At 35.8% G+C, this 15,094-nt stretch overlaps 1 protein-coding gene across 1 annotated transcript; it reads right to left on the bottom strand.

The window, feature by feature from the left end:
- Positions 1–9,567: 9,567 nt before the first annotated feature.
- On the bottom strand, positions 9,568–12,728 carry LOC147864628 (large ribosomal subunit protein eL33z-like). Its single transcript, XM_087318738.1, has 4 exons — positions 12,578–12,728; positions 11,041–11,076; positions 10,691–10,919; positions 9,568–9,895 (listed from the first exon to the last, which is right to left on the bottom strand). The coding sequence occupies exons 1-4, from the start codon at positions 12,604–12,606 to the stop codon at positions 9,854–9,856; spliced, it is 336 nt and encodes a 111-aa protein (XP_087174864.1). The 5' UTR covers positions 12,607–12,728; the 3' UTR covers positions 9,568–9,853.
- Positions 12,729–15,094: the final 2,366 nt, after the last annotated feature.

Genomic DNA, 15,094 nt, shown 5'->3' with positions numbered 1-15,094 from the left:
CATAATGTGAAAAACTTCAGCTCCGACTTTACATGTAACACGATGTGTCATAAACAAATATTTATCGCATGTTTGGACTATTTATCCACATGTTTATTTAGCTATCCCTAGCTAAACGTTAAAATATTGTTAAATTGATAATCACTAAGAATCCAAAATATATTAATATTGTGGAAACCATCACCCAAGGGACTTCTTGAGATTATACTCAAATGTGTCATGTCTAAAATGATTATTAGGGCTTGAACTCACATATGGGTGACCATGAATCGTGACATTTGCAATCAAACCAAGAGACTATGTTGGGCAACACGTCTATTAAAATCACTAGTGGATCACTCATGAATATGATTAAATGACATTTCTGTAGAAGTGAAACAATAAATGAAGTAGTCATCTAGCCATAAAAAACCACCAACACAACATAATTATCTTTAAACGATTATGACCCTTCAAAATTGCTTAATCCTTGCAAAACAATATGCCATATCCATTTGGTATGAATGTTCGTTGTATATGTTTGAACTCTTAGATGCTCATCGCTATATCCCACCTAACACAAAACAATTCATGAAAAATAATGTGATTTTCATAGCCCCACACTTTTTAGCATGTTTGTCGTATCCAATGAAGGATGGGTGTCTTGACATCTATGCCATTTTATTCTTTGATAATAATATAGCCAAAAAATATCTCGATGAGCAATCATGACGTGGAACATAAATCCTTGATTATTTGACTACACATAATAGAAAAGCATACAAACGTAAATCAAAGATGGGCCTTAAATTTATCGAAGACCTCTCCGTATGCCATCTAGTTTCATGCATGCTTTATTTATTCTATGATTGTTTAACTTCCTTTGAGGTTTTGTGCAATAGCTAGTAAACCACATATCGAACGGCCAGTATCTAATGTCCACCCACTTAGAGCACGAAAGGTTTCCAGCCTTTAAAAACTTCTATCTAATTCTGTCCACGTATATGGATAAAGAATCACAAATTTGGGGAATTTCAAAAAGGTGTATTTATCACTTATCCATTAAGGATATGTGATAAAGGTATAGAAATGTCATCCCCTCTCCTAAATTGAGGTCAAATGTACAATGAGTGAGTGTCATCACAAATAATAAGTACAAAACCATTATAATGAATGGAAAGAGGGTACTATAATATAAAGCGAATGCAAAGTATTTATCTAAAGAAGCCACCAAACCTTACATGATCAAGGAGAACATTTTCGCCCAACATAACAATATACTTGGCCATATATAATTTATGGTTATGTGTTCATTGCAAATGCATTGTTTGGATATATATATATATATATATATTGGAATATACACATATATTCTTTGCCGAACCGGAAGAAAATAACTAGATTACATGAGATAAGGTTAATGTGAATTGTTCGCTTATCTTTGCATTACTGACTAGATTGTTGGTTACAAAAGTAAGGGAAGTGTTCCCCGTGTGCAAATGTTAGTTTGTTAGTTTGTCAAATTCAAGACACTACACAACCTTTGTTCTTTTAAGATATTTTTACCATTAGTGTGCATTTTAATTTCAAACTTCATCAAATTTACAATATGTTTATAGCACATAGTTACCCTTTTAAAGAACACTTCACCATTTTTCAAAACATTTGTATTTTTGTGGGTTTTTTTCTTTCTTTCTTTCTTTCTTTCTTTTTTAAAGATATTGTGTGTCACATTCCCAATCAATATCGTGTTTTTATAATGTTCCCCCAAGTTGAACGTGTTGAAAACGTCAACCACGAAACGACAAAATACAATTCGCAAGTTATTTCTTTCACAAAGCATGAGAACTTAACTCCCTAATAGTTGACATAGTTATCAACACTTTATTGATAGTTTTTTCAGCTCAACATTTGTTAATTTGAAAGCATATCAATATGCATACAATTCAAGCCATTCATGATTAGTATTTTATGCGAGGTGCTCAATGCTCATTATATAGATTATTGAGTGCATTGAATATGTTTAGTTTTGGACAATTACTTTATATTGAAAATGGGAACTTCAACACCATCATTTTATGAGAAAGTTTTTAGGACATCAATGCCTAATGCAAGGAGAGGGCGTATACTTTTGAAAACAACATAAATTACAAGTTGGCGTCAGTGGCCATTATAATGATGATTTTCCAATTCAAGAATAATGAAACACAACACAAACCTTATCAACCCAAGTTTGTGGAGTCTGTCAAGTATCACTAAACGTCTCTCTTGAAATCTTTTGTTCTTTTCCATTTGTTTTTGGAAAGAGGGGTTAATTATACTAAGAAGTCGACACTATTGGCAACCTAGCTGACTTTCATTACTAAATATCATCGTCTTATAAGAACATTTTTAAACTTTTGCATGACAATAAGTCATTCTTTACCAACTAACATAAGGAGAGTGTGCTCACCTTTGAAACCAACATCAATACAAGTTAGATCATCTTTCAATCATCCTTGTGTCAATCATTTGCAAGAAATATGCATCATTGTCTTTTCTTAGATATGTTAGGGCTTACTAGGCTCATCTACACAAAATGTTCGAGAGGATGATGTCTCCCTTTTCTTGTCCAATGTATTATCTACAACATTTTAATAGAGAAAAGAACTTGATAGTCCAAGAAATACTAGAGAGACTAGGGCCATCTTGCACAACTCAAAGCTAGGGGTTGGTTTGTTCCTCCTCAATTATCTCTAAGTACTCAAGGTTCAAATATTGACTTTGATGTTATGCACTTTATTGCATCACCTTGATCATCCTAAGGTTGTGATTTTGATTTTGGGCACGGGGTACATTTTTGCTTCAATATGATCATCTTAATGGTGTGTGATAATTGTAAACATGATAAATGAATGATTACATCTATATTGATGCTAAATATGCTAGAAAAATCTTTAACTCTTTTTCAAGCGGTGCATCCATTAGAACAATTTTATGTTTGAACCCATTACCTCATATTCATAGGCATCACTCTTTATCAAATAGGTCTCTCTCTCTCTCTCTCTCTCTCTCTCTCACACACACACACACACACACACACACACACACACATGGTTTGATGAGAGTGGCTCCTAGTCAAGCCAACTACACATTTCAATGATACTCCTCGCAACACGTGTGAGACCATAGGTGCATAACTAAACTAAAAGCCAAAGGAACATTTCCTACCAGTCCAAGCTTGGGGTGCTAGCAACAAAACGCACAAAAACAAAATTCACTCATTGCCAAATATAATAGGTGCACAAAGAATAATAAATTGTAATACTATTGACACTCAAAGAAACCCACGATGTTGGACCACCTACAAGGAGATGATGGGACATAACCAACCACACCTTCTCGTCCCCATGCCATTCAACAAAAGAAGGGAAAATCAACATCTTTCATGCATGACCTCATGATCCTGAAATTGAATGATTCTTGGAGGGACTAACTAGAGCAAATGACTTTGAACATTGTGCTCTAAGGAGGAGATCAAGATAAGATGCACATTAAGCTATATATGAATAGTTCATGACCATATGAATGAATATGCTTCCAACCATCAACTATGTTCTCGATACTTTCTTGTAGTAAATTTTTTGGGTCTTATAAATCATGTGTTGCCTCTCGAGTGCATTAAAAAATTATGATCATTGTTCAATATCTCTATATCATGAATATTTTGATCTTTAAATTAAAATTATATTATTTGTCGCTTTCTATCCTCCCCTTAATTAAATCTTCAATGTATAGTATGCTATGTCAAAGTTTAGTTTGAAAGAAGCTTTAAAGTGCATGTTTATGTCACATTTATATCAATATACAGTGAAGCTAACCACTTTTCGTCTATGACCATCTTTACTAGTCTAAAACACATTTGTGTGCTATTGGAGAAAAGTATATATGGACCATATGTGTCATTCCTTATTATGCAATAAGAAATTTATACTCTAAAATTGAATAGTGAAAGAAGAATTGTTTAGTTTTTTTGGAAAAAGAAAAAAGAAAAGAATTGTTTTGTTGGGAAGTATATGAAAGATACTTACTAGTGTTTTGCGGGTTTCAATTCACATCCCACACATGCAAAAATGGTTTATTAGTAGGTTTCAAGACAAGAATGCATTTGATGGGCATTTCTTGGCGAACACTTTTTGGGTCTTGGAGAGTGTAAATGCTCCAATTGGAGAGAAGTAGACGAAGGGTCAGAGAAAATAATGGGGGCTCAATGAGCAAATTGAATGTTAAAGAGAGGAAATGCACAAATCAACCTCCAAAAGAGCACCCTAAACCATAAGCCACACCCAATGTAGTAGTGTATCGATGACCCACCATTTTTTACAAAACACAAATTTGAGTCCACAATTAGAGAGAGTTGATGTGTTGTCACAATCAAGGGAAAAGTGTGTTTGCTACTTGTAGAAGGTGGCATTGTAGAACAATAGATAATACCCTTCATCTACCATGGGCTTGTCCTATACAATACAGTTTTTGCATCACATTAACAACTGTCCTTGGTTACATTTCATCTCTCATGAATGTTGGAAATTCCTTTATATCAGGAACTTGAGCCTTGAGGACCTTTACCTTGAGTTTGTTGCCATATGTTTTGCGTGAGTCTTATTCTAGGATCTATGGACAACACACCATTGTTATTATTAAGGAGCAAAATTCATTTCCACTTGTGTAGGTGTCAACGCATTCTTGTTTAAATATATCACTTAGGATTCTCTTGTGATTTATCATTGTTGAAAATACATCACAAGTTGCATGGATGCCAAATAACATGCCAATAAATGAGCATATTGTGTCCTCATACTTAAGATGACATAAATTCCACATTTTGGAAAGTTACATTGCCTTACATTGAATAGTTCTCTACTAACAAATTAAGCACATATTCAAGTACAAAACGTTTTATTTGATGTGTTTGGTATTACATTACATGTTGACGTTATTTTAGATGTTTGCAAATGGCTCCGGTAAGTTGTGTATTGATATAATACATTTCCATCAAGAGCTTTCCGTTGTATAGTTTTTTGGTTCACATCAGATCTAATGTTCTATGACCAACTACTTGTAATTTATAGAGTTTAGTGTTATGGCATCATGTTTTTGTCACACGCAACTTATTTATATTAACGTACTTATAAAGATAGTATAGAGAAGTGACTTTGCTTAAAATATTTTTGTTTGCCAAAACTTGAATCCACTCAACTATATACATTAACCAAAAAAGCATATATTTTCCAAGATCATTGGTTTGGATTCAAGTTTTTTTTAATTAGAAAGTATGCTAGAAATTTCTCATGATATTAATATGCTTTTTTGTTGTCATCTCCAGCTGAATGGTTTTTTAAATATGAAATGAAGGACAAAAATGATGGTAGTGGTGCATCTAAGACTTGGGGTTCGAATCTCAAGCACAAGTATTGTGTGACACTAATTACAAGCAATCAACAAGCTTTATGTTTAAAATCGTGCATCCTTGTTGAATTCTTCAAAAAACTAAGGTTCAAATTGTCACTTCTTGCGACCTATTAACTAAAAACAATAACATTACTTGCTTAAGGGAATGTTAAAAAGCTGAATATTCTAACTTTTTCTTTTATTATAAACTTTTTTCAAAATGTTGGCATCATATTCTCGATCGGCCCTCATATAATACAATACCTGTAATGCTTCCACACGAACTCTATTTGCATTTATGGCTTTTAGGTATTAAATTGAGGTGTGAAATACGAAAGCTATAGGATACTCAATTCATGCATCTAACCATAACATAGTTAGAACTTAGCACACATGAACAATTGATGTTACTTGCATATTAGGGTGACTTTTCTAAAGAATGAGATCATCATTGTTTGCTATTATTGTAAGAATATTTGCCGATTAAGTTGAGGCATTGTGTTCGCCATTGATTGGGCCTTTTCTAATTATTATTTCTCATTTGGTGCCAAAAGGTGTGGAACCACTAGTTCTTGTGTTTCTTCAGTGGTTTTGATCTTTTAAAGATGCTTGACATAAAAGTAACAAGAAATGCCTTCTAAAGGGGTTTTGGAACTTTTATGCTACATAAATGCCAATGTGCAAGGATCCACTAGGGTGGCTTGAATAAATAGGTACGTTGCACACCAAAACATTTCCCTCTCTCTCTTTCTCTCTATTGTTACATAATGCATACTTCTACACCGTATATCACTTCTAGTGAACTACATGACATATTGTTATGTCAAACTAACAACCTCACAATCTACGAACACAATTGACATAATCCTCTCAACAACCGCCCAACTAGCTTTTTCTTTTATGTTTTCTACTCAAACGAGCTTACCATAGTTGTGAACTATTAGGTTATCAATACAAGGTCATGGTTCTAGTTGGGTCTCTTTCTCTATGGTTTCCTAGCAATCTTCACAATGTGGTATCCAAGAGAGAGGTAGATTGACTAACTACTATTTGGCATTTTCATGCTTTTGTATGGATTGTTTTTCGCAAATACTTTCACATGCTTTGCAAGTTTGGTGGCAATAGCTCTAAAATAAAGGATATGTTTGTAAATAGTGTGTACACCATATACAATAACAAGGCACTTGGAATGGTAAGAATTTTCAAGTACCTTGGCTTTATGTTCCCTCCAAAGCATAAATGGCATGAATGTGCTTACACGTCACTTGGAATGAATGTGTATGCATTTGAGAGTTTTTCAATGGAGTAGAAATCAAATGTTGGGTTCTCAAGAAATATCAATCAACATTAATGGTATCCAAGAGAGAGGTTGATTAGTGCCATTAGACACAAATGCTTCCCTATGGGTTTGATTCATAAGGTGGTAGCATTTCTAAGTTCATTTTGGAAAGACTTTGAATATGTCCAAAACCATTTTCTGATGAAATATCTTCAAGTTAAGATACAAATGTTATACATGCATCTACTTTAGGCCGACTCACTTCCCATTTAGAAAACAGGCATGGAGAGTGTTTTGGACTTGGACTTTGCCAATACCAATGGAATAATTCCAACAACAAAGAATGTTATTTACAATTCTCCATACTAAACTTGTTAACAATTTAAGCAAGCAAATTTGTTCTGAGTGACAAATATCACCATGGCCCTTTGAAGCACTTGTAACCCCAAACAAGAATTGCTACAAACCCATATCCATCATCTCTTGTTTTATATACGAGGATTCCGTTGTCCACATGCAACATAATACCCATCTTTATTTTGGAATAAAAGGAAACATCAATTACGTACTTCCTAAATTCATTCATTTGTTTAGACAAGCCGCTAGGTGTTGTTTCAACCTACACAAAGCTTCCTATAGCCTCAAGACCTTCAATTTGTTCACTTAACTCAAATGTTGGTGGTTGCCTCATAGATAGCAGCTCCTTGCAATATATTTCAGTTCAGTTTGGAGTCTCAAACTCAAAACCATTTTAAACTTTTGAAACTTAAAACCAAAACTGTTCAAACCATGCTATGCGTCGTAGTTTTGTTATTTGGTTTTGGCCCGAATTTAATTACTGACAATTGTACACTCGAAATTTCAACGGATATTTTTTCATTAAAAGTTACATGAATTGTTAGGGTTCGATATTAAGCTTCATAGTACATATTATGTAAAGTATAAAGTTGATTTATATATATATTAATAAATATTCAAAGATATTCCCTTAAACCGTGGAACCATTAAGTTGGGTTTGAAGATGGATAAAGTCTTAAAGTTCAAACCAAGCCCTTTAACACCCAAACCAAACTAAATTGTTTACAAAATTTTAACTTCACTCTAACCGAACAAAACCAACTAAGCCATGAAATCAAGATTTTGCAATTTAGTTCAACTCAACTTTATTCCTATTCTCAACTTCATACAATAAATGATTTTAAATGTTGTCATTAAGTGGTTATGGGACTTATCATTGACAGAACAAAGAAACTAGTAGAACCTAGTAGAACCGTAATATAAGAAGCAATGTGCAAAATTGTAAAATTGGACATAATTATAAATTATGAAATATTACCGTAAGCTAGAGATTATCTTTAATGGTATGTTATACTCTCTTCTTTTTCTTAAAAAGTGTTACTTTCTTATCTAGAGCTTAAGCTTAGCTCTCTTATTTTGAGTTTAAACATTTATTAAACGTTGAAGCTCTACTCCATGTAAGTGTAGTAAAGAACAAGAAAACATCGTTGGTTGTGTGATTTCTCATTTCTTTCCTTGATTTGAGTTTAACTTGAATGCCTAAAGGAGGGTTAAGTCATTCCTTGAGCTAATTTCATCCATTGTCTTTGAAGGGTTTAAGTTCGTTTAGGCAGCCTTGGAGTCCTTGTTAATTACACTCTTTGCGCAATTTACTCCCACTTCTAGCCCATTTGCTAAAAATGGGTTCAAAACCACTTGACTCTACGTAATAATCTAATGTGAAGGTAATTGTTAGCGAATTGTGTTGATCCAACACAACATTAGCATCACTATCAAACAATTAAGCTAGATATTAGTAAACATTTTATAGAGCTTTTCATGAGCTTCAAGGGTACAATGCATACTAGTGAAAAGGAGATCCACTTTCTTCCTTTTGTGTTTAGTTTATTTGTATTTCGAAAATATCATTAAGCCATTATTAAGCTAAGGTCTTTGTGGCTCAATTCAGCTCAAACCAAATTGTTGCCAATTGCTATTTGAAATCTACGCAGTGGGTAAATAGGTTCATAGAAAATAACACTCCAGTCTCCAACCCCAAACTCACATTTAATTTAAACAAGACTTCTTCTCAAGTCACCATGAAAGAGAATGAATCAGTTGACCCCTAGTCAAAAACATAGTCAAAATGTAATTACATTGAAAAGCTTAAGTACATGGTACAATTATTTTGCTAAACAAAAAACAAGTTGGTCAAGAAACTCAAATCAAATTAACAATCTTCATAGCTGATTTAGAATCTGTTGCTTGATCTTTAGAAAGAATTCACTAAGGGAATCAACTAAAGGCAAAACACAAGGAAACAGCCTTCTCCATCTCTAGTAGCAAGAGTCACACCCTAATACTCTTTTGCCTCTAGTAGCAAGACTCTCACCGATCAAAGAGAAAAGTAGGAACCACACAAAGAACATTGATGAAAATGTACAAAACATGATATGCCAAGTATTGAGGTGTCATGTAGGAACCTGAAAAACATTCACAAACATGCCTACAACATGATATCTCATGGATATTGCAGTTGTTTTCTCCTGAATGTATTAGTCTGTCACTACCATAGCACAAGGGCAACAGTCATAACATATAGCATGACAACCAAACATGTCAAAATGACAAACATTGGTGTGCTCAAGAGAGAACACATGACCATAAATTGGAAATTTAATGAAGTCCTCCAAGCAACCAAGCTCAATTAATTAACCAAGAAGCAGCCTTTAAATTAACATTAGATGAACCAGCAAGTCCTTGTAGATTTTAATAAACCTACTATAAGGTTATATTTTACAATGATGACAGGTTATATATAGAAAAAGGATAACATATAATGAAAACTATAGCATTACTGAAGATTTAAATCAAGAGAAATATCATAAAATACTTGAGCACTAACTAGTTATAGCTGCAAAAATAAACAAAAAAAATCACCCAGAAAGTTTACAAAACTCTTGGTACTCAAAAAAGATGTTTTTTCCTGTGAATGTCCCACCACACATTTTGCTTCACTGAAGGTCTTCTCCCTCATCTCTTGAAACCTAGCTAAATAAAGGTTGTTTCTTCTACAAGAATAATAGCTGTGGGAAATCAGGCCAGTTATATTATCAACAATACAGATGCTGGTGATTGACAGATTTAGAGTTTGGATCTATGTCGGCCTCAGATTCTGCTGGGATACATGAACACTCTAACCTTCCCACCCTGTATCACAAAAAAAGCATCAAATAGGCTCAGAAAAAAAATCCAGATAAGAAGAGAAAATGGATCAGCTTATACAATACAGTATAGAATTCATTGTTCATAAGCTTGATCAAAGTTAATAAAGAAAACAAATCATAGAGACATGGTGACTCAGAAAAACATCCAGACAAAGAACCTCATATAACAAGAGACAATAAATATCACTGTCCAACACAAAAAAAGAGAGAGTACAACGAGATTCAAAAAACAAAAACATATAGCAAGCACGTGGAATACAGTACTTACCAAATAGCTGAGAAACAAGGATCAGAAAAATATCCAGATAACATGATATAATAAAACTAATCACTTCTTAAAATGGGAACATTTGACAGAATTCAAGAAGAAAACACACAATATGTATTAGAATGAAAATTCACTATGAAAACGCATAATAGAAATCAATAAGAAAATACATAATATGGACATTCGAATTATACATGAAAACACAAGCAAGGCTTGGAAAAACATCGAGATAACAAGAAAAAGACTCAGATAGCATGACATAAGACAATTAGTGTACCCCTAACATGAGAATTCATGTCAGAATTCAATAAAAAAACACATAATATGTGCATTAGAACTAAACATGAAAACACATATACATGAAATGAAATTCACATAATATGTACATTTAACAAGGACATAATTGAATTTAATAGCAAGGACATTACAAGTAAAATGGAGTTCCATGTGGACTTCAATAAGAGAACAGGCATGATAAAGAACTAAAGAACAATGGGTTCCAGCATTTACCATAGAGCTGGGAGGCAAGTTCGATTTGAACCGAGCACGAACAACGCCACTGTTTCCATGAGGCTTTACAACTTTTCCCCAGATGGCACGGTATAAAGTACCATTCTTCTTTGTCTTTGCCTTGTACACATATGCAAGTCGTTTTCCCAAGTACCAGTTCACCTCTTCCGTAGTATTTACCCCCTCAATTTGGATGAGAGAGGTACTCGGATACTGGTTAGACTTTCCCCTTCACATAGAAGATTTAAAGTTCAGCACACTTAGATTATATTTTATTTGAAATAACTTCAGCTATACCTACTCTCCAATATGCTAGATGAAATTCAATAATAACTGCATTCTGTACTGACCTTTTGTATCCAAGAATGCTTCCCCGTACATAAAGCCTGCATTTTAATAATGAACAAAACTCAACAGGCTACCATCTGAAAATAATTCTTTTACTCGAGATTAAAGCAGTGGCCTTTGATCATGTACACTACTAAGCATAGAGGAAATTTAGAAAAGGGCATCAATCAGATGTACAACATTCACATCATCTAGGATCCAATTGACAAACGCCCAACAGAAGAATAAATGATGCACATGTAAAGCTTGTCAAAAAATAACAAATTTTCTGGATTATAAAACAAATAAGAGTGTATTTAAACAAGGTAAACAGCAACAACAAAACAAGTCCACTAGAATTATTCCAATTTCAGAAACAGAGGGGCTTGGAGCCTTTCCTTCAGCTCTATGTAATGTGCTCACATACGCATTACTAGACAATGAAAACAAGATTGAGTAAGACTTCCCAGAAAAAGAGCAGAACAGAAGTAATGGTAGAAATAACAAAATGAATAATGCAGCTTCAAAATGGTTTCAAAATGAATAATGAGTAATGATAAATTAACACAAACATACAAATCACAATAGAGAATCCCAACAGAACATGTGGATGAAAGGTGACATCAACAGTTTTCCAACATCGGAAGAGCTATATGACTCATCGAACACGTGAGAAAGTTAACATTAAGTGAATAAGTAGCAGTTTTCATTGTTTGAAATTCATTTTAATACCTTATAAGAAATGAAACAAGATTGGTTTGAAATAATGCATCATATGTAATGCACAATTGGGGAATCTGATAAATCAGTGTTCAAAAAGGTATAACACTCTAAACCAGCGACTTACTTCTTAGCAAATATCTCAGTATGTGAAAGTCTTAAATATTTGGAAGCATCTATATCTTCAAAATTAAGATCTATCAGGTTCACATATAATGCATGCTTGAATCATACTAAGCTCGGGTTCTTCGAACATACGAATTGATAGTGAATCTCAGCATCCATGGTTCCCGATGAACTTCCCCACAAAGACAAAACAACAGAAAGTTTCTAGAAGTAAAACCTAAGATTTTTAATATCCAATTGAATAAACAATAGCCACTTATAGAACTTCTATTTAATGTTTCCTATGGAAGAAGTGAACCCACATTCAAATAAACTCGTTATTAAAAATGCAACACATTACTCAGCACGATATTCGAAAAAGAAAAAAGAAAAATATCCAAAGAGAGCGATAGAGAATTAACTCCTTTGTAATTCGAAGAGAATGCAACTCAAACATATTGCGAAGACAGGATGCTATACAGGGAATTCGAAAAGAAATCGAAAGGCTTTGAAGCAAAACAAATCTGCAATACGAGAAGAAGGAAGAAAAAGAAAAACATGAACAAGCACACACACACACACACAGAATTACAACATTCGGAAATCAGGTGAGCAAAGAGAAATCGCGAAGAAATGAGCAATAGAATCAACATGAGGAGAAAGAGAAGACGAATACTAAGTCAGAGATTCACGGGGTAAGAGAGAGAGAGAGGGAGGGAGGGAGAGTCATCCTACCTAATGCGTTCTCCTTTGCTCTCTGGCATGGCGAGGGAGAAGATGAAGCTCCTCTGCTACCGCAGTTCTTCTTTCTTGTTCTGCAGAGAACAGGAAAACCCTAAGTCTTAAGAGTTTATTCACGTGTGTGTGTGTGTGTGTGTGTGTGTGTGGGTATGGGTATGCGGATGCGACGTGTCTATTTTGAGACAAATCATTAATAGGGCTGGCGACGGAATCGCGGCCCTAGACGGTGCAGGTCGCTCAAAGCTATGTATTGAAATGGGCATGACCACTGGGTTCTCGAACCAAGGAGTCAAAGGGCGTAGGACGAGCTACCGTGACGGAGTGCCTGGTCGGTTACCACAACCCAAACAATGTATTTCTAGGTCCGTAGAAGAAACCGCGTCACGCAGTTCACAGGTAGAGCAAGGAAACAGATACGAAGCAACAGAAATAGAGATGAAACCCGAAACGAGAAGAGATCGACCCGAACTATCGGACGAATAGATTAAGGTGAGCAGAATACAACCGGGCTCGACCAGTAGCATAGTCGTACGCTCAACGAAACACACCTTCCCTCCACCCACACACGCACATAGACAGATCCAGGAGCCTCTAATCTAGAGCTCACAGGTTTCCTGCGCGAGCAGAGGCTTCCTTCCAGAATCGTACACAAGACCGAGAGAGAGAGAGAGAGAGAGAGAGAGAGAGAAAGAGAGAGAGAGGACTGGGGTTGGTAAGGTTGCCCAATGGAGACCAAGTGGTCATGGGTTCAACCCCTACATTCCACAGTGGCATCTAGTGAAATAGAGATATATATGAAGTATATAATAGAGAGGTGAGGAAATTGGATTTTGAACCCAAGACACGGTGCTTGTAGTGTTATTGACTTACCACTAGGGTAAGCTAATTACAAAAAAAAAAAAAAAGAGGACTAGGGTTTGGCACTTGTTTCTTTTGCACCGTTCCATTGGAGGATAGTACACATAGGTTCATTAAATGTCCTATAGCGTGTACCATTTGGAAGTACTTATCGGACATTTGGCAAGTTTTAACCCGTTGTTGTTTGAGACCTCAACAATGGGTTTTTTCTCAATATGTTCAAAATGGATCAAATGATGAGATGGAGATATTGTTCCAATTTTTACGTTATTGGGGTCTACAACACAATTGGAATATGCGTAATGCTTTCATGTTGATAATAGACATGGGGTGAAAGCCTATATAAAGAAGCTTAAAGGTATTCTCATGTGGAATTCTTGGATGTTAGAGCATGTGGGGATCATTTCCTCAAATGCATATTCAGGTCTTTTAGTAGTATTACAGAATGTCCCTCTCCCTTAGGCATATGATAGGTAGAGGAGACTAAGAAGTGTTGTAACTAAGTGGATTTTACATACAATTAATATAATTGTGTGCTTTTACCAGAGAGAGAGAGAGAGAGAGAGAGAGAGAGAGAGAGAGCCCAGATGGATGTAGCTCAGTTGGTAAGGTTGCCCAATGGAGACCAGGTGATCATGGGTTCAACCCCTACATTCCACAGTGGCATTTAGTGAATTAAGAGATATATAAGAAGTATATAATAGAGAGGTGAGGAAGTTGGGTTTCAAACCCACAACGCAATGCTTGTAGTGCTAACAATTTACCACTAGGGTAAGGCAATTACGATAAAAAAAAGAAGAAGAGAGAGAGCTCGGCCCACAAACCGACAACACTTCGTCCTCCCAAAAACCGGATCCTTAAAATAGGCTCAAGTCTCCCCTTTCATAGCACGAAGGGGAGACCGTTACATCGTGATTGGTGTCAGAGACCCCCCCCTTTCGATTTCTTCACATCAAATTCCGCCCCATTCTCTCTATGAGTGTGGAACTTTAAAGTACCCTTTAATTCCTACTACCTAGTACTTACTAGTCTTATGTTGTTTACATTATGTTTGAACATGTTTCTTGGTTTGCGTGTATTGGTGCACACACCCGTTCGCGAGCACTTGGCCCTGTTTCTCTTTATGGCTGGAATCCTTCACAACATCCACCCCCACCAAACGGCACATCCTCCGGCATGTGCCAAGTAATGTAGTAGTGGATTCTGGCCCAGTTCTTACTCCTCCTCTTCCGGATCATCACCAACTAGGTCCTATTCCGGTTCCGCGCTCTCGCCTTAGCTCGCTTCCGCCCTCGTCTATCTCCGGATTCGGGTTTGGATCGTACCGCTTCTTGAAGTCCTTTATCCACTTCCCTACAACCGGCACCGCGACCCTCATCCCGTCAAGCTCGGCAAGATGACCTATGTCACATTGTCGTTGGTGCTCGTCACCACGTATGGCCCGAACCACTTCCTCGCAAACTTTCGGGTCGACCGATGTTGGTTGTCTAGGCTATTGTCGTAGACCAGCACCCAATCACCTTCCTCAATCTTCCTCAGACAGAGTTGGTGCGTCAGGTCAAACCGGGCCTTGTTCCTTTTCCTCACTTCCTCCGTTCTTGCCGTCGCTCGCTCAACATCTTCCGGTTTCCACCCGAGCTGTTGAATCCGTGC

This window comes from Azolla caroliniana, unplaced genomic scaffold (genome assembly GCF_043228905.1).
Source record: "Azolla caroliniana isolate FFs.n. ecotype wild unplaced genomic scaffold, voAzoCaro1.0.p SCAF_4, whole genome shotgun sequence".
NCBI classification, from domain to species: Eukaryota; Viridiplantae; Streptophyta; class Polypodiopsida; order Salviniales; family Salviniaceae; genus Azolla; species Azolla caroliniana.
Note: the sequence above shows the minus strand (reverse complement) of the source record. Positions and strands in the feature narration are given on the sequence as shown.